This window comes from Salmo salar, chromosome 15 (assembly GCF_965601325.2).
Source record: "Salmo salar chromosome 15, fSalSal1, whole genome shotgun sequence".
Classification (NCBI taxonomy): Eukaryota; Metazoa; Chordata; class Actinopteri; order Salmoniformes; family Salmonidae; genus Salmo; species Salmo salar.
Window position 1 is genome coordinate 91,300,749 of NC_138305.1, and position 18,890 is coordinate 91,319,638.

At 40.2% G+C, this 18,890-nt stretch overlaps 1 protein-coding gene across 1 annotated transcript; it reads left to right on the forward strand.

Annotated features, from left to right (window-relative positions):
• Positions 1-5,288: 5,288 nt before the first annotated feature.
• Positions 5,289-15,055, forward strand: plp2b (proteolipid protein 2b). Its single transcript, XM_014146629.3, has 5 exons — positions 5,289-5,565; positions 12,903-13,058; positions 13,273-13,371; positions 13,538-13,634; positions 14,557-15,055. Exons 1-5 carry the CDS (start codon positions 5,470-5,472, stop codon positions 14,568-14,570), a joined length of 462 nt encoding a protein of 153 aa, XP_014002104.1. The 5' UTR covers positions 5,289-5,469; the 3' UTR covers positions 14,571-15,055.
• The last annotated feature ends 3,835 nt before the right edge of the window (positions 15,056-18,890 follow it).

Sequence of the window (18,890 nt, forward strand, 5' to 3'; positions counted from 1 at the left end):
GGTTAAATGTCTTGTCTAATTCTCTAACCTTGTAGATCATATGCATTGTTCATGCTGTACTATTTACTGATTGATGTTCAGTAGCATAGGGAGGTCCCTGGGGGGTTCAATGTCTGAGGGTATAAGGTACGCCTACTACTAGGCTATGTCATGACGTTGGCCTGATGGGGAGGTTTATGACCCCCCATAAATACCTTTCCCCTTTTTCCTCTCTCTACTCTACCGATGTGACTATTGAAAATTCCTTTGTTAACATGGAGAGTCTGGCAACATCAAAAGGTGGGAAACTGAACCATATTTCGGTATTCCAACCAGTTGAAAATATGCATTGGTACTTAATGAATATGATGTCAAATCAGCATGAGCTCTGGTTGAACGACAGGAACCTAACGAAATTAGCATCGAATCTCAACGTGAAGGTGATGACCTACACGCCGGAAGGATGAATTTTGACTATACCGGCCAGAATATAGCATGAGCATATAGCATGGCAACTTGGTATGAACTTTGAACTCTTATTCACTAAAGAAGTGATACCTCCTAGCCGTTGCGTTAGTGCAGCAACTGTAGATGTGGGCTAGGAGAGGACGGACAGAGTATCCGCCCTACCACACAACGACGGTACTACCAAGTACCCGTTCTACCACCAGACATTCTTCAAAGGACAACCCGGCCTTCCATCTACGACCAACCGATCGAAGCCCAGCTCAGAGTAAATATTTATTGCATTTTCCTTTTTCAAATGGGCGGTTATTTAGAATGCATAAGATTATGTATTTACGATTGAGTAGCTGCCTACGGCCCAATAGAGACACAAAATCCTTTTGTTCCTCAGTCTTCCCGCTCTTTCATTCAAAACCCAACCCCCTTTCTTTGTGTAACCAGCCGTCATATCTGTTCCGTCCGCTAGGGACGTTTTCCTTTATGACATAATTTGTAAACAATGTATGATCCATTCTGTGTAGATGTAATTCTGTGTGATTATTTAGGTATTTAGTAAATAAATAATTAAACCAAATTTTGTATTGCTGATTCAACTTGTTAGCCAGGGTTCGTGAAGATAACCAAGAATTTACAACTTTCAGATGAGACTAAATAAGGTGACAATTAAATATTGACTGCTATTGCGGTAAAAAATTACCAGGTCGTTAAGAGTTTATTCGGAAGATAACCTATAGAGGATACAATCCCGCTAAAGGGATTGGTTGGACAACAACCAGTGAGATAGCACGGCGCGAAATTCAAAAAAATAATAATCTCAAAATTAAAATTCAAGTATTATACGGCATTTTAAAGATACTCTACTCCTTAATACAATCACATTGTCCGATTTCAAAAAGGCTTTACGGTGAAAGCAAAACATTAGATTATTTTAGCATAGCACATTAGCAAAAAAAAAAAGCTATTTTCCAAGCACGGATAGCGTCACAAAACCAGATATACAGCTAAAATTAAGCACTAACCTTTGACAATCTTCATCAGATGACACTCCTAGGACATCATGTTAGACAATACATGCATTTTTTGTTCGATCAAGTTTATATTTATATCTAAAAACCCAATTTTTACATTGGCGCGTGACGTTCAGAAAATGTTGTTTTCTCCCCATAACTCCGGTGAATAGGCACATACATTTACAGAAGAACTCATAAACGTTGACAAAATTTAGAACGATTATTTAAAGAATTAGAGATAATCTACTCCTTTATGCAACCACTTTGTCAGATTTCAAAATAACTTTACGGAAAAAGCACATTGTTCAGTATTCTGAGGACAGAACTTAGCCTTCAATGCTAAGCTATACAGTTAGCCTACAACCACGACGTCGACAAATCTCTAAAAATATGTTCGAAATATTTACTTACCTTTGCTGATCTTCGGCGGAATGCACTCGGATGGGCACCCACTTTCATAAGAAATGTTAATTTGTTCTGCAAGTCCATCATTTATGTCCAAATACGTCTGTTTTGTTGACCCATCCAGAACACTTTACAATGCCATGTGGCGTGGACGCAAATCCATAGACGAAATGTTAAAAGTTCCATTACCGTTTGTAGAAACACGTCAAACGATGTTTACAATCAATCCTTTAGGGTATTTTTTATGGTAAATTTGCGATAATTTTACAACCGGGCAATAGGTATTCATCCCAGAAGAAAAATAAAAAACAACGACGTCACATGCACACGCGTCATAAGACACCTGTCCTCAGACTGGTCAGTGATTGACTGAGCCATAATTTTCTGCCCGGTAACAGGTGACGAATGAAACCAGTTCCTAAAGATTGTTGACAGCCAATGGAAGAGTTAGGAGGTGCAACGTAAATCCTGTCACTGTAGTTTTTCAAGGGATTCAAAAGAAAAACTACATTTCTAATTTCCCCCACTTCCTGATTCAATTTTTCTCAGGTTTTTTGCCTGCCATATGAGTTCTGTTATACTCACAGACATCCTTCAAACTGTTTTAGAAACTTCAGAGTGTTTTCTATCCAAATCTACTAATACTATGTATATTCTATTTTCTGGGCCAGAGTAGTAACCTGTTTAAATTGGGTACGTTTTTCATCCGGCCGTGAAAATACTGCCCCCTAGCCCCAACAGGATAACAGCTCTATAAACATTCTTTCGTTGTGCCCCGACTTTCTAGTTAATTACATTTACCTGATTAGCTTAATCATGTAATATTAATTACAGAGAAATTATTTTATAGAATAGCATGTCATATCAATTAATCCGGCATAGCCAAAGACACGACAGCTTCATGGGCTGCGTTCAGACAGGCAGCCCAAATGTGATCTTTTTTCCACTAATTGGTATTTTGACCAATCACATCAGTTCGTTTCACATCAGAACTTTTTCAGAGCTAATCTGATTGGTCAAAAGATCAATTAGTGAAATAAAGATCAGAAGTGGGCTGCCTGTCTAAACGCAGCCATGGAGTGACACAACTTCTATTATTGGCACATGTAGTCCTGCTGCTGTGCCACATGATGGCATGATATCTCTGTTTTCCAGAATGCTACTATTGTAATGCATTGAATGCTTTTTCATTGTCAGGGTTTGTAAAATATTCAAAGCATTTTAATATGATTCAGAAAATCTTCAAATCATTTAAAGTGGCTGTGATTGATACATTTTTTTGCTTTTAATTTAAAAGCATGGTTAAAACACTAATTTTGATCTCATGGATGGTCAGCCTTTGCCCCATCATTGAATTTGAGAGTGGTTACATTTCTCCAGCACCATCCTTTTTGTTTTTTTACCCCTTTTTCTCCCCAATTGGTAGTTACAGTCTTGTCCCATCGCTGCAATTCCCGTACGGACTCGGGAGAGGCAATGGTCGAGAGCCATGCGTCTTCTGAAACACGACCCCACCAAGCCACACTGCTTCTTGACACACTCCTCACTTAACCCGGAAGCCAGCCGCACCAATGTGTCAAAGGACACACCAAATGGCTGGCATCCAAAGTAAGCGTGGATGAGCCCAGCCCACCACAAGGAGTCGCTAGAGCGTGATGGGACAAGGACATCCCGGCCGGCTAAACCCTCCCTTAACCCGGACGACGCTGGACCAATTTTGCACAGCCTCATGGGTCTCCTGGTCGCGGCCGGCTGTGACACAGCCTGGGATCGAACCCGGGTCTGTAGTGACACCTCTAGCACTGCAATGCAGTGCCTTAGACCGCTGTGCCACTCGGGAGATCCTCTCCAGCACCATCCTTAAACTGATTGCCCAAAAAAGTGGCTGGGAAGTTGCTTTGTTATTGTTTGAACTCCAGATTACCCAGTGGTGTAATTGTGCCTGGAGACGTGGGTATACTCTAATTTTGCACACACACAAAAAAAATCCAAGCCTGGTGAAGGAAATGTGCCCTGTGTGAAAAATTCTATGAGAAACAGTGACATACACTCTGAATGATCAATCCCATATTAGTTGTTCACAGTTTAGATTTTTGAAGGTAGTTACCCTTTAATTCAAGTGTGTAGGCACCTACCACTATTATTTGATTAGCATTGTTTCTGTAGCACATGAGATATAGTTTGCAAAATAAATGGCCACTTGATTAATGCAAATAATAATAATGATATAATTCTGACCGGTAGGCATGGGCTACTTTGTAGCTAGTTAAGATTTAATAGAGAAGGTTTTTGGGAAAGCCTTTCCATCTAGCAGAAGACGGTTAGGCCTATCATTAGCATTGCTATATTTTCCCTGTTCCTTAATTGTTTGAAACCTGGACGTTTTACTCCATATTATGAGGCATGTCTTACGTTGCTTCAAAGTAGCCTATAGCCAAAAAAACATAGAAACGTGCAGGCAATTGTTTTTATAAAGACTTACTCATATGCGTTCTGTTCTATTGATTTTCTTTAAACGTCCTTTCCTTGGCTAGCAGCCAAATGCATTATCGTAATCATATTAGCAACCCAAGATAGTTGTTGCATCTTTAAATCCCCCCTCTTTCTCACGGATATTTCCATCTCTGTCCATTAATTCGCCTACTGCCGTGTGCACATTGCTGTGCCTAAAATGTGAAGAAATAGTTTATCAACATTTTAAGAAAAACATTGTTCCATCAGCACTATTAATTGATAGAGCGTATACCTGCACTACACTACTTTGATAAGTATCAGTGAGGATTAAGTGAGTATGCGCAATGCCTATTGAAAAATAAGTGGGTATACCCTCCACTACACCACTGAGATTGCCCCTTTAATGCCCCTCTAATGAACAATAAATTAACACCACAATTCTGTTCTATTCCTATTCTATTCTGCATAGAGCAAAGTAAATGAAACAACACATTTTACAAAAAGGTAACGTGTCATGCATAGCCGTGGGCAGCTGTTCCGAATCGGTTTGTTCTAAAAACAACTGTTCACACCCCCTCGGTGAGAAAGCTGCGCACTAAGAAGTAGTTTCCCTTATGTGCCTAACAGCACCAAACTACCAGTAGGCAGTTCTAGTTACGTTGTCAAGAACATAGTCGACGGTGTTGCCAAAGCAAAGAGAGGCTTGTCACACAGCAACTGCATAGGATATGTCTAATGCTTTCCATTAGTTTCTGCCCACTGAACTTGAGAAGAAAATATTGCTGATGGCTTTAATGTTAATGAACGATAAATAACTTCCATAAATTAATCACAGCAACAGTTATGAATCACAGCAACAGTTGGAGCAAACCCACCTCCGTACCCCCACCACCACCACCTAAATCTCTAGAGAAAAGTTCAAGCCAACGCCCCGTTTGCCCGTCTTTACTCCCTCCTTCCAATTTTGTTCTTTAGTACAGGAAGTTGCCATTACTCACCCATTCGAAGGACTCGCAAGTTGGAGAGAAGAAAAACCCCGAAGTTAGGAGGCAACAGCAGTCCGCTTTTTCCCTACTGAATGTAACTTGTGTCTTCGTTGAGTTCTGCAACATTGCAATATTCAGCCGTTATACTTCGCTGGTAAATTATATTCGTTATGGCTGATACAGATGCCAGTGTCGCTGCGGGCTGCCTGGAGAAACTGAAGGGCTACGTGAAGACCCGAAAAGGAACTATTCTTGCTGCAGAAATAGTACGTTTGTTTCCATTTACTCTTAAAGCCTCACACAAGGAGTAGACTACTGCTGCAACCTAAACTTACTGCGATTTAGGAGTTTCCAAACTATGAATGAAAGGTCTGTTGTAGAAATACAACATACTACTTTAGGTTTGCATTCATAACCTCACGTAGGCCTCTATTAAGCAATAAGTGAACCTACTACTTTACAAAATGGTATCTTACATCATAACTGAATAGGCTATGTGGGTGTAGTTCATTTACCTACAGCCGTTTTTGCAATACAGATCTGTGAGTATTTCCATGATGGTATTCCAATGATTTGATCATAGCATGATAATGAATGGGGCCATTTTAAAATCGTTGACACAGTTGTCTGGACTTAGAGGAACTGGACCTAGAAGGAGAACCATGTGCTCTTGGAGGTAGGGGCTGGGTTTGTAGGCCAAGGGTTAAGAGCTTCCACCTGTCACTTCTAATGTGGTGTTGTGCGTGAAGCTCCCCTCATTTGGCACGCAACAGTCAAATGCTGACAGTTTAGGTTGAAAATCAGAGTGTACATAGGGTCACATACTACAGGATATACATAATAGTTATGATTATGTGTGAAAGTTAGTCATGGAAGGATGACAGACCTCTCCCTAAGATTGATAAGGAGTTGGCATGCCGAAGAAATTTGACACATTTACTACCTAGCTGTAAATGTGTAAAACTCCTTCTCTTTGACGTTGTGCTCATTAATGTAGCAAGGTTATTATAGTAAACTGAAATTAAAACGCAAACTAATAAACATTTTTTAACTGAAATAAAAATAATTAACAAACCCATCTAAAACTATACTGAAATTATTATCTTTGACCCCAAAACGAACTAAAATAAAATAACCATCATGAATTATGTTCAGATAAATAAAAAATAAAAAATCTAAACTGTAAAGGGATTTTCAATGGGAGTTTCAAGCTTTGGGGGGGTTTCATGGTACTGAATGTGGCTGTTAAAATGTGGTCAGGAGATGACGTTGTTTCAAATAGGCCTACTTTATGCATCACTATCACTAGCTATCACCAGCTAACAGGGGAAAAAATGTCTAGGTAGCTAACTTGATTCTTACATATACTACTACATGTAAAAAGCTTTGGATTAGTATATGGGCTTTCCTTCCACCATATTTTTGCTCCTGTCTCGACAATATTCCTTTTAAATCCAGGGGCCCCCCCTGGATCAATTTAACCGGAGTTGGAGATCCGAAACGTTCTGCGAGTGTTTTTTTTCTTTACCTCTACTTTACCAATACATTTTCTGTTGTCTCCCTCCCTTCACATTTCTCACTGTCAATTAATAATAATAATTCTTCAAATTTTACTGGTGAAATGTCCATGCAGCATCTGCATACCAACCATTTAGTTTCAATTTCATGGGGCTATTCCAAACCTTAATCCTTCATTTAACCATTCGGAATTAATGTAGGAGGAGCCACATAAAGGAGTGGCAGCTGCAGCAGCAAACCAGGCTTTTGAAAACACCTATGAAATTTGACTTTTGGACCAACTTCGAAATTTGACTTTGGATAAATGTGGATAATCATCAGAATCTTAAGTCAAATTGGGATCTTGTTATCCATGCATGCTTTCTGTCCCTAATACTGAAATTAAAAATAAACTAGCAAATCAGGTCTAAAACTAACTTAAACTAAACTGAATTTCAAATAAAAATAGAAACTAATAAAAAAAAAAGAAAAAAAATTAAAACCTTGTTATGTAGACTAACAAGCTGACCAAACTGGACATGCGCGTGCACCATTGCGCGCACATTGATTTTGTTCACCCACACCAGAAGCAATCAGGACACGCAGGTTGAAATATCAAAACAAACACTGAACCAATTATATTAATTTGGGGACAGGTCAAAAAGCATTAAACAGTTATGCCAATTTAGCTAGCTAGCTTGCTGTTGCTTGTTTATTTGTCCTGGTATATAAACATTGGGTTGTTATTTTACCTGAAATGCACAAGGTCCTCTACTTTGACAATTAATCCACAGATAAAAGGGTAAACCGAATTTGTTTCTCGTCGTCTCTCCTCCTTCCTTCAGGCTTCTTTTTCTTCTTTGGACTTTATATGGCTTTTCTTCTTTGGACTTTATATGGCTTTTCTTCTTTGGACTTTAAATGGCAGTTGGCAACCAACTTTACAGCATTACTACAACTGACCGGAATGGACCTAAGTTCATCTTTCAATCCCCCACGTGGGTATATGCTTCTAAAAACCAGATGGGAGAGGACGGACTTGCAGCACGTTGAGCGTCATAAATAGAACCAATTTCTATTTTAGCGACCTGGCCACGCATGAGCTCGCTAACGCGCGCGAGCAGTGTGGGTGCAATAAGTGAATAACATGTATGTGTACATTTATTTTGCAGTGCTCGCACACGCGACTTGTCCAGTCTGGTCAGCATGTAACTGTGGCCAAATTCAAGTAAAGGTTTATTTAATCATCCTTCAGCAAACTGTAGCCTATGTCCAGTCATACATGGACATTTGAAATCCAGCCTATATTTTTGTATTTAACCATTATTTAACTAGGCAAGTCAGTTAAGAACAAATTCTTATTTACAATGACAGCCTACCCTGGCCAAACCCTAACCCAGACAACGCTGGGCTAATTGTGCGCTGCCCTATGGGACTCCCAATCACGGCCGGTTGTGATACAGCCTGGAACCGAACCAGGGTTTGTAGTGACGCCTCTAGCACAGAGATGCAGTGCCTTAGACTGCTGCGCCACACAGGAGCCCATCAAATGTAGAACAAACACAACTGTTGAGCACAACCAGAAAGAGACAAAGTGGGTACATGGTTTGATGGAAAGAGGAATGCACTGCAGATGACATCCAAAATTATGCACAGGCCAATCAAACTATGTTTTTATTTTCAACATTATGCTAAAGCCATCTGGATTGAGTTAACCAGGATGTATGTAAAGGCACTCCAGGAATGGACATGAATAACTTCAAGCAGGCCAAGTGTGTTTGTACACAGTAGACCCCTTTTAATGTGCTCTACATCCATGAGATGTATTGTAGGGTAGTAAGTGTCCTTTGGGGGCTTTGTTACCCATGTCTAAGTGCATTGAAGAGGGCCATCCCACTACTCTGGTGGAGTTGCTGCATGCATACTGATTGCCTATCTTGTTGCTCAGTGTTCTCATTGCCCTAAGAAATCAGCACTGGTGAATCTCTCCTTTTGTAAAGATAAGCACTATTGGGTATGGTGGGTGTTCTGTTCTAAAGGGGGTGGTAACTCAGAGCTTTCTCATAAAATGAAACAGAATAGAATAGAATTCTAGCGAGTTCTAGAATTTTAAGTTTCTTTCCAAAACACTATATCCACCAATTTTTCACATTTGTGTTTTTTCATTAGAAATGATTGCTTCATGTGTGTGTAAAATATTACTGTTCTCAGATTTTTAATTCAAGGATTTTAGATATCCATTAAAATGGGTTTTGTTGCAAACACTATATATCCATTGTTTAGCTGGAATTTAATATTTCTATACTGTATATTTGACTTATGTGGTTGTCTCACCTAGCGATCATAAAATGAATGGACTAACTATGTCGCTATTTTACATACAGATCTCATATTACTGTATTAATTCATGAAAAAAAAGTGTTTTGTATTGATGTCACAAATGTATCATTTGTACAGTTCTTTACTAAAAAGGTTATTTGTTATTTGACTGTGTAAAACCTAGCAGTGCTACTTATTTCTCTGAGAGTGAGGCAGATATATTGCGCTTTGCAGCAAAACATGATAATTTGTCTCTCTGAAATGAAACCATCAAGTGATAGATTTAAACCAAATACATTTGTCATTGAACAACCCCATTCCATGATTGGTGTTTTTTCACCACCTAATCTCTTTCATAAGTTATTAAAAAGTAAAAGATAATTTACCATTTCTGCAAATAGATACATTTTATATACAAAAGTTTGAACACCCCTTCAAATTAGTGGATTCTGCTATTTCAGCCACACCCGTTGCTGACAGGTGTATAAAATCGAGCACACGGCCATGTAATCTCCATAGACAAACATTGGTGGTAGAATGGCCTTACTGAAGAGCTCAGTGACTTTCAACACGGCACCGTCATAGGATGCCACCTTTCCAACAAGTCAGTTCGTCAAATTTCTTCCCTGCTAGAGCTATCCCGGTCAACTGAAAGTGCTGTTATTGTCAAGTGCAAACGTCTAGTGCTGAAGCACGTAGCGCGTACAAATCTTCTGTCCTTGTTTGCAACACTCACTACCGAGTTCCAAACTGACTCTGGAAGCAACGTCAGCACAAGAACTGTTCGTTGGGAGCTTCATGAAATGTGTTTCCATGGCCGATCAGCCACACACAAGCCTAAGATCAACATGCTCAATGCAAAGCGTCGGCTGGACTGGTGTAAAGCTCGATGGCATTGGACTCTAGAGCAGTAGAAACTCGTTGTCTGGAGGGATGAATCACGCTTCACCATCTGGTAGTCAGACGGACGAATCTGGGTTTGACAGATAAACACTTTTGGGATGAATTGGAATGCCGACTGCGAGCCAGGCCTAATCGTCCAACATCAGTACCCGACCTCACTACTGCTCTTGTGGCTGAATAAGTCCCCGCAGCAATGTTCCAACATCTAGTGGAAAACCTTCCCAGAAGAGTGGAGGCTGTTATAGCAGCAAAGGGGGACCAACCCCATATTAATGCCCATGATTTAGGTATGAGATATTCGACGAGCAGGTGTCCACTTACTTTTGGTCATGTTGTGTATGTGTAGAGTTTATTCTAGCAAGGGGGTTCCTAGACTCAGATGCCCGAGGTCAGTGTTTCACCACACGTTAAGAGTCAGTGCTTTGCAGAGGTAATGGAAATTCCAGAGGATGTGTGAGGTTGCTGCAGCCTGGGATAAAGAACGCAGGAATCGCTTAGCTTGCACAGGTCAGGTGGATGACATCACAACAGCCCGGGAGAAAGTATGAAAGTCACAGGACGAGAGATGGTAGGTGTCTCAGACAGTTTACATACTGTAGTTCATACAGGCCAAAGAATACTCCAGCAGGGAGAGGAGGATCATGTGATGTGAGATACACAGGAAGACAACTCTTGCCATCATTAATCAGTTGGGAAATACTCATTTCCTCACCCAATGTTTCATAGTAACCCCATGTACTGTGAAGGATTGACACTATGGGCCTATGGAAGCCATACTCCAAAAGGGTGATTCCATGCCAGTTTAGCCCCAAAAATATTTTTGGTTTCTCAGATTGTTCTGCCAATTCTCACATAGAAACTTAATTGGGACGAAGAATGTTTGATTTGCTTTTTACCTTTGTAGCGCAAACAATTAATTGGTTCATTGGTTTTGAACATGCTTCTGTGAAAGCTAGCTAATGTCAAAGTGAAACATAGTCAGTGGGACTCTCCCTGGATGATGAGCAATCGCTTCTATGTAAGCTGAGTGATGTAGGCATTGCAGTAGCTTGTTCTGTTCTTATTACTGTGCTTAGAAATTGTATTTTGCCTCTCATCCCGATACTATTCAGAGAAGCCAGTTCCGTTGAAACATCAGTTTAACTTTTCCTGGCATTTCTTTGTGTGTGAGATTGTGTATAGTTACATCTCTCTGTGTTTTTGGTTGCCACTCTGTTCCTGTTTTTAGTTTGTTAATATATTGACTGTAATCATTGACAAAATGTTGGTCATTTTCCATAGTCAGCGTATGGAGGACTGAACAGATTCCATCTGGGTCTTCAGTCTGGTCAGAAATGGAGCAGTTTTTCCTGTGGTGTAACAGTGAGATGTCAACATCGCAGTCCCTTTTTTGTTGTGAAGGGCTTTTGGATAGTGGGTGTTTCTCCGTGTGACGACCTCTTCATTAGCCGGTTCCCCTCAGAGCAGCTGGCTGAGGCCAGAATAGAATAGAGCCTCATTGTGTAGGCCCCTCGCCCCGGCCACCCCACAAGTGCACAGAGGCAGCTCGTGCCAGTCTCTGGAACACACGAAGCACTGATGTGTGCTGGGGGGGGAGGGGGCAGTTTATTGCATCATCTGTAGGCTACTACCACGCTTTTTACTGGGTTTGCCCTAACTTGGCTTACTGCTCTGTGGCAGTAAGCCAGTTCATATATATTATTTTATCCCTCAAATCAAAGAAAAAAAGGGTAGCTTTGCAATTGCAAGCAAAGTTGACAATCTCCAATATCTTCCCTGAACATCTAAGTCAGTAACATCTTTGTCATCCTCACAAAGGCTTTGTGATGTCGAGTGGCACCATGAAATGTGACCATTCTTTCAAAACCTGCCTGTGGTTGTATTTAAATATATCTACCCACCCAGAATCATAGCTCAACAGCAGCAACAATAGAGAGATTCAGTAAGGGCTGGTGTTGCTGCTACACTGTGGGCTGTCCAAGTTTATGTACTCTCCACACTGACCCTATTTCACTGGAATGGACTGAAGGGAATGCCAGCTGATTTTTTTATTTATTTTTTCTGATGGAAAAATGCATTCTTGACTTGGTACAGACCCCTCTGTAGATACAATTAAAGCAACATGTTAAAGAAAGACATGCACATGTTTCTGATAAAAAAAGATCACTGGGGATCTTACTCAGTGTGATATAGGCTTCTAAACTGATTGGCTATGTTGGCTACTATGTTTTTTTTGTTGCATGTGTTTTGTGACCGCCTCGGTTGTTTGTGTACTTCGTTGCGTCACCACAGGGTCTTTAACCCCGTATAGATTGTGGTTATTGTGTCCTGTTTGATGTGGGAGATGCTTGTTTGTTTGTTTGACATGGCAGTTATGGTGTCTGTCCATTTGACATTGCTGCCCCCTGGTCTCACTCAGCCTGGATCTTGGAGTAGAAGACTATCGTGGATAAAATATGGTCTTAAGTCAACTGTCATACCATGTTCATGTGGTGGAAATGACTCTGAGATGACTGTTCCTATCACTGCTGATCTGCTGTCTGGGATGAGTTTTAATCACATCATTCAACCTGAACTGCTAATTCAAAGGAAAGGGAGGAATCTGGAGCCAAATTGTTAGTTTGTTGTAAACTACAGCAAGACGTTCCCCAAGGATTCTGGGATACGTAGCAGTAATTTCCTAAAAAGGAAATGTTATGAATAACATCCCAAATTCAAGCAATTCGGCTACAGATTAATTGAGCATAAAATAAATTTTTGCCCTACAGATTTGGCATTTTCTAAGTACCTTTATAAACATATATTACACTGAATATTTTCATGCAGGCTTTTTTTTCCTCTCCTCTTTCTCTCTCTAAATGAATTGTCTGTTCTTTTCTTTCAGCTCATCAGTTTTATCATCCTAATCTGCTATGCTGCATCATTGTATGGAGGTTATTCTGCAGTGGCCATCTGTGAGATGGTGTTCGCCATCATCTTCTTTGTCGTCTTCATGATGGAAATGGACAAGTCCTTCCAGGTGGTCAACTGGATCTGGAGTGTGAGTACAGTATATATGTTTACACATACACACACCTAGACACACACAAACACACACACATGCCTAGAGAGACACACACACACACACACACACAGAAAGAGAAGCACACAGACACAAATTATAGATACATTCATAAAACCAGACAGTAACACAAGGACTTTCCAAGTGCCATTAGAAGGACAATCATTCACTAATGTTGGTCTCTTCCTCTCAGGATCTTATCCGTGCTACTATTGGTGCAGCCCTGTACCTTATCACCTCTCTGATCTGTGTGATTGGTGGAGCCGGGGACGGCGCCCGTATTGCAGGAGGGGTGAGTCAAATGTCTAACCACCCTGAGATTTTGTAATAGAAACAAACTAGAGCATTTCAAACTGCCTACTTCTTCAGCTCTCCAATACTTCAGACCAATTAATCACTGAAAAGTAGAACTTGGTGCTTAGAATATGTTTATATTAACAGTTATTCCATTCCCTTAGGTGTTTGGCCTGCTGGCTGGGATCCTGTTTGCCTATGATGCCTACACCATCTTTCTGGTCATCAAGAGCACCAGGCAGCACACAGCAACGCCCACTGGTGGGTGATTTAGATAAGGTTGCAGCTTTGCTATGAACTGGATCGTTCCACCAATTCGGTGCCTTTTAGAGAATTAATTTGGTAAAAAGAAAATAACATTTGATTTCACCTCATTTTAACATTTTGTCATAAAGAGCACATGTTCAACTTCATAAACACATTTTCCCATCGCAAAAGGTTAAATAAATAAAAATGACTATAGGAAGTGCCAAATAAAGTAACAGGGGAGATAGTAACAAGGTTCACGATTTCATCTTAAATCAGCCATAAATCCCCTTTTGACAGGGGAAATGGAAGCTTTTTGTGTGAAACGGGGATGAGCAATGCAAGCTTCACAAAAAAAATAAATGTTATAACATTTCTATCCTGTCTGTATATGGGTAACAGGGTGGATGTGTTGTGCTTGACCTGCTCAGTTTTCCACCACAAAATACCAGAAAATGGACAAAAAGATTAGAGTTAAGTTCACGGAACAGGGTTGACCTTAATATGAGGGACAGACGTAAATGAATCACTAATCACATTAAATAATCATCTTCAGAAATTACTTTGTCAAAGCAACAAAATAACTAGGGCTTTACAATGATGGTGGAAACTTGGAGAAATGTTGGGGTTAATTGGATTAAAATCTTCCTAGAAGTCACAGAGGGTGTCAGTCTGAACCACATTGCTGAATTTTGGCACTTTAGCAAGTCTTTATTCATATTGAAAATCTGATTTATTGAATTCTCCATGTGGTCTATATTGAAGGGCACTTAATTGAATCTAACGGGCATTTAAAATGCAATAACTGGTGCACAATTTTTACTTAAAATATCGAAGGGACTCAAAAGTCACTCATTTCGTGGAACGACCCAACTACAGTTTTGACAGACATTTTCTCACCGAATTTGATTTGTTCTATTCTCTGCTTTGTTTACAGACGACAGAGTTTAAGCACTCAAAGCTATACCCCCCAAAAAAGAAAAAGGAAGTTTGTGCAGGAGGAGTCGACAATGAAGAGAGAAAGAAGTGCAGCAGGTTGGAAGGAAGTTTGATGCTCAAATGAAGAGATTAATAGCAGAAATTAACCAATGTTGGGGTCAGAAGAGAGAAACATCTACCGTACATCTATAGCTGACCCAGAGGAGAATGTTACACTGCATTGAGATCTGCATGTTCAAAAGAATTATGTCAATTCCAGGAGGGATTCCCTTGACAAGCGTTATTCCAGTCTCGGTGTACAATTCTACCATCTACCGAAAAGGGAAAGATGTAAATATTATGCAGCATAAGAAGGTGAAAAGCTTTGGTCAGTTTTCATACATCATTTGTTTTCTGATCTAATTAATTAATGTGTCAAAAGATGTCTGTTTGTATTACATCCACTACTAAAGGTTTGGTTTGTATTAGTAATGAGATTGTAGTATTACATCCATAGAGGTGCTCAGATTAATATAACATAATGTAACATCAGCTGTTTACCTTTGCAGTTTTAGTACAAATTACTACAAACGGCATTCTTTCTGCATCATCAACATTTCACCTCAGCGGCAAAGCCCTTTCAATATTCCCACTTTAATATATTATAATTGTGCTGGTCAAATTTAGCTGCCACTTAGTCAATGTTCTCCTTGTGACCAGTGATATCGTTAGCTACACTGAGTGTACAAAACATTAGCAACACCATCCTACTATTGAATTGTACCCCCATTTGCCCTCAGAACAGCCTCAATTTGTCAGGGCATGGACTCTACAAGATGTCGAAAGCATTCTACAGGGATGCTGGCCCCATGTTGACCCCAATGCTTCCCACAGTTGTGTCAAGTTGGCTGGATGTCCTTTGGGTGGTGGACCGTTCTTGATACACACGGCAAACTGTTGAGCATGAAAAGCCCAGCAGTGTTGCAGATCTTGACACACTCAAACCGGTGGGCCTGGCATCTACTACCATACTCTGTTCAAAGGCACTTAAATATTTTGTCTTGCCCATTCACCCTCTGAATGGCACACACAATCCATGTCTCAATTATCTCCTCCCCTTCATCTACACTGATTGAAGTGGATTTAACAAGTGATATGAATAAGGGATCATAGCTTTCACCTGGATTCACCTGGTCAGTCTGTCATGGAAAGAGGAGTTCGTAATGTTTTGTACACTCTGCATAGTGCTATTTGTACAGTAATGCATACTATCAATAGAGCTCTACATCTCTCACACAGTGCCTTTAATACAGCATTTGTTGTAGCCTACCTGGAAACATTTGTAGTGCCTTCATTTTATGGGTTGTTATTTTGCCTCTCTTCTCGACTAGCACTGTTACTGACCACCATTCATTCTGCCCCCATAGTAAGGTTAATGTTCCTTTGCCACCAAAGAACTTCTCGTTAGTAGGCTACTCTTGCCATAGGAAACACACATGTTTTCATCATCCTGGTTTTCACAAATCTAACTCAGGTTAAGTGTGTTTCTTACCAGTTTTTTTGTGTATTTTTTAACCAATGGTAAAGAAGATATTTTAATGACATTTTGTGTTGTACAAGAGAAATGTTACCTCAGTTAGTGCACCATTGTTAAGGGATTTAGACAGTCTGTATGCAGTTATAGAAAACTCTTAAATTGTTTATTTAGAATAAGCAGTTCATTAAATTAATTAGCAGAGAAGGTTATTTTATCAACTGTGTGGTTGACATTTCAGGAACCATATGTTATAATTTTAATATGCTTTAGTAAATGCTACCTTGCCTCCGAAATATAAAATTAATTTTGCAAGGTATAATTTGGCCTCAGTGTTTTATTTCTAACAGGATTTTTAATTTCTTGTTTCATCCTTTTTGTGTGTTTGAAACACTGCATTCACAATGCTTTGCACAATAAAAGCCATTTGTTTTACTCTAAATAATTATGAACCTCTCTAATAACTGTGCTATTACAAATTGTATAATCACATTGTTGTTATATACATAGTACTTACTAGCCTGACGACTCACACTAAATTATTCTGATTCTGTCGTTTGCTACATACCTCCGGTGGTGTGGAGTAGCGTTTGGCCAGAGCAATGATTCTGGTTAGCCAGGCTAACAACTGTGTATACTGGTTTGTGGCATGTACAAGGACCTGAGGGCTATCTCTCAAGCTACCACAAGATGGAAGCAGCTGCCCTTTCAACATGACCAGGGTTCATTCTGTACTTCATTTTCTTCTTCACAAATGGGCCCAATAATAGCAAATAAAATGGAATGCGGCAAAATACTATCCACAATTACTACTCATTGTTTTAATTTTGACTTGACCTAAATAACATATTTAGTATGATTTTCAGGAAACTAGATAAACAAATGCCCTTCCACTATCTTTGGTTGATCCTCCTCAGTAAACCCCATGACCCTTTGTAGGCCTTTTGTTAGACCATAAACAAATATATATCTCCTTTTGCTTTTCCCAAATTCTCCAACAACCCTTCAGCTGATCCAACATGTACCCACACTGTGCTGGGAGTTCTACTGGAAGACCCATTTGCGACCAAGCTTGAACTTCCTGACTGATGTCTTGAGATGTTGCTTCAATATATCCACATAATTTTCCTCCCTCATGATGCCATTTATTTTGTGAAGTGCACCAGTCCCTCCTGCAGCAAAGCACCCCCACAACATGATGCTGCCACCCCCGTGCTTCACGGTTGGGATGGTGTTCTTTGGCTTGCAAGCCTCCCCCTTTTTCCTCCAAACATAACGATGGTCATTATGGCCAAACAGGTCTATTTTTGTTTCATCAGACCATAGGACATTTAATCAAAAAGTACGATCTTTGTCCATATATGCAGTTACAAACCGTAGTCTGGCTTTTTTTATGGTGGTTTTTGAGCAGTGGCTTCTTCCTTGCCGAGCGGCCTTTCAGGTTATGTTGATATAGGACTCGTTTTACTGTGGATATAGATACTTTTGTACCCGTTTCCTCCAGCATCTTCACAACGTCCTTTGCTGTTGTTCTGGGATTGATTTGCACTTTTCACACCAAAGTACGTTCATCTCTAGGAGACAGAACACGTCTCCTTCCTGAGCGGTGTGACGGCTGCTTGGTCCCATGGTGTTTATACTTGCGTACTATTGTTTGTACAGATGAACATGGTACCTTCAGGCGTTTGGAAATTGCTCACAAGGATGCACCAGACTTGTGGAGGTCTACAAATGTTTTTCTGAGGTCTTGGCTGATTTCTTTTGATTTTCCCATGATGTCAAGCAAAGAGGAACTGAGTTTGAAGGTAGGCCTTGAAATACATCCACAGGTACACCTCCAGTTGACTCAAATTATGTCAATTAGCCTATAAGAAGCTTCTAAAGCCATGACATAATTTTCTGGAATTTTCCAAACTGTTTAAAGGCACAGTCAACTTAGTGTATGTAAACTTCTGACCCACTGGAATTATGATACAGTGAATTATAAGTGAAATAATCTGTCTGTAAACAATTGTTGGAAAAATGACTTGTGTCATGCACAAAGTAGATGTCTTAACCGACTTGCCAAAACTATAGTTTTTTAACAAGAAATTTGTGGAGTGGTTGAAAAACGAGTTTTAATGACTCCAACCTAAGTGTATGTAAACTAGGGACTTCAACTGTAGTTCAGTTCTTTCTGTTTGTATGGTTGTGAGGTATTGTTTGTTTTTGACCACCTACCTGTGTTTGACCATTGCCTGCGACCATGATTCCTGCCTTCTGCGAAGGCATAATAAACATCTGCCGCGCACTACACGTGAATCTACACCTTTTTCTCCCTGAGTATTCATTACAGAATACCTCACCTAAAAACAGAATGGATTCAGCGGAGTTACAACAGCGCCTAATCCAGCAAGGGGAGCTTATGGAGGAAATTTAACATCTTCTCCGCCAGCCTATCCCTACTCCTCCAATGCCCGGTACCGTAACCCATAGCAAAGTCAAGGCCTCCACTCTGCCACGACATCGCCCAGGAGACTGTGCTATTGACTTACTCCCTGGAGTGTCCCCACTGAAGGACTGTGGAGAACTACATTTGATGAATCACTCAAACGGTTTCATTCATCCTTCTTCTTCCCCGGCTGTGTCCAGCTTCTTCTTCGTTGGAAAAAAGGACGGTGGTCTCCGTCCATGTGTTGATTATCATTTCCTGAATGACGTCACGGTCAAGAACCATTCCCTCTGATCCCAACAACCCTTGAACAAGTGGGCCGTGCCAACATCTAAACTAAACTCGACCTGCGAAGTGCATATAACCTTGTCCGTATACGTGAAGACAA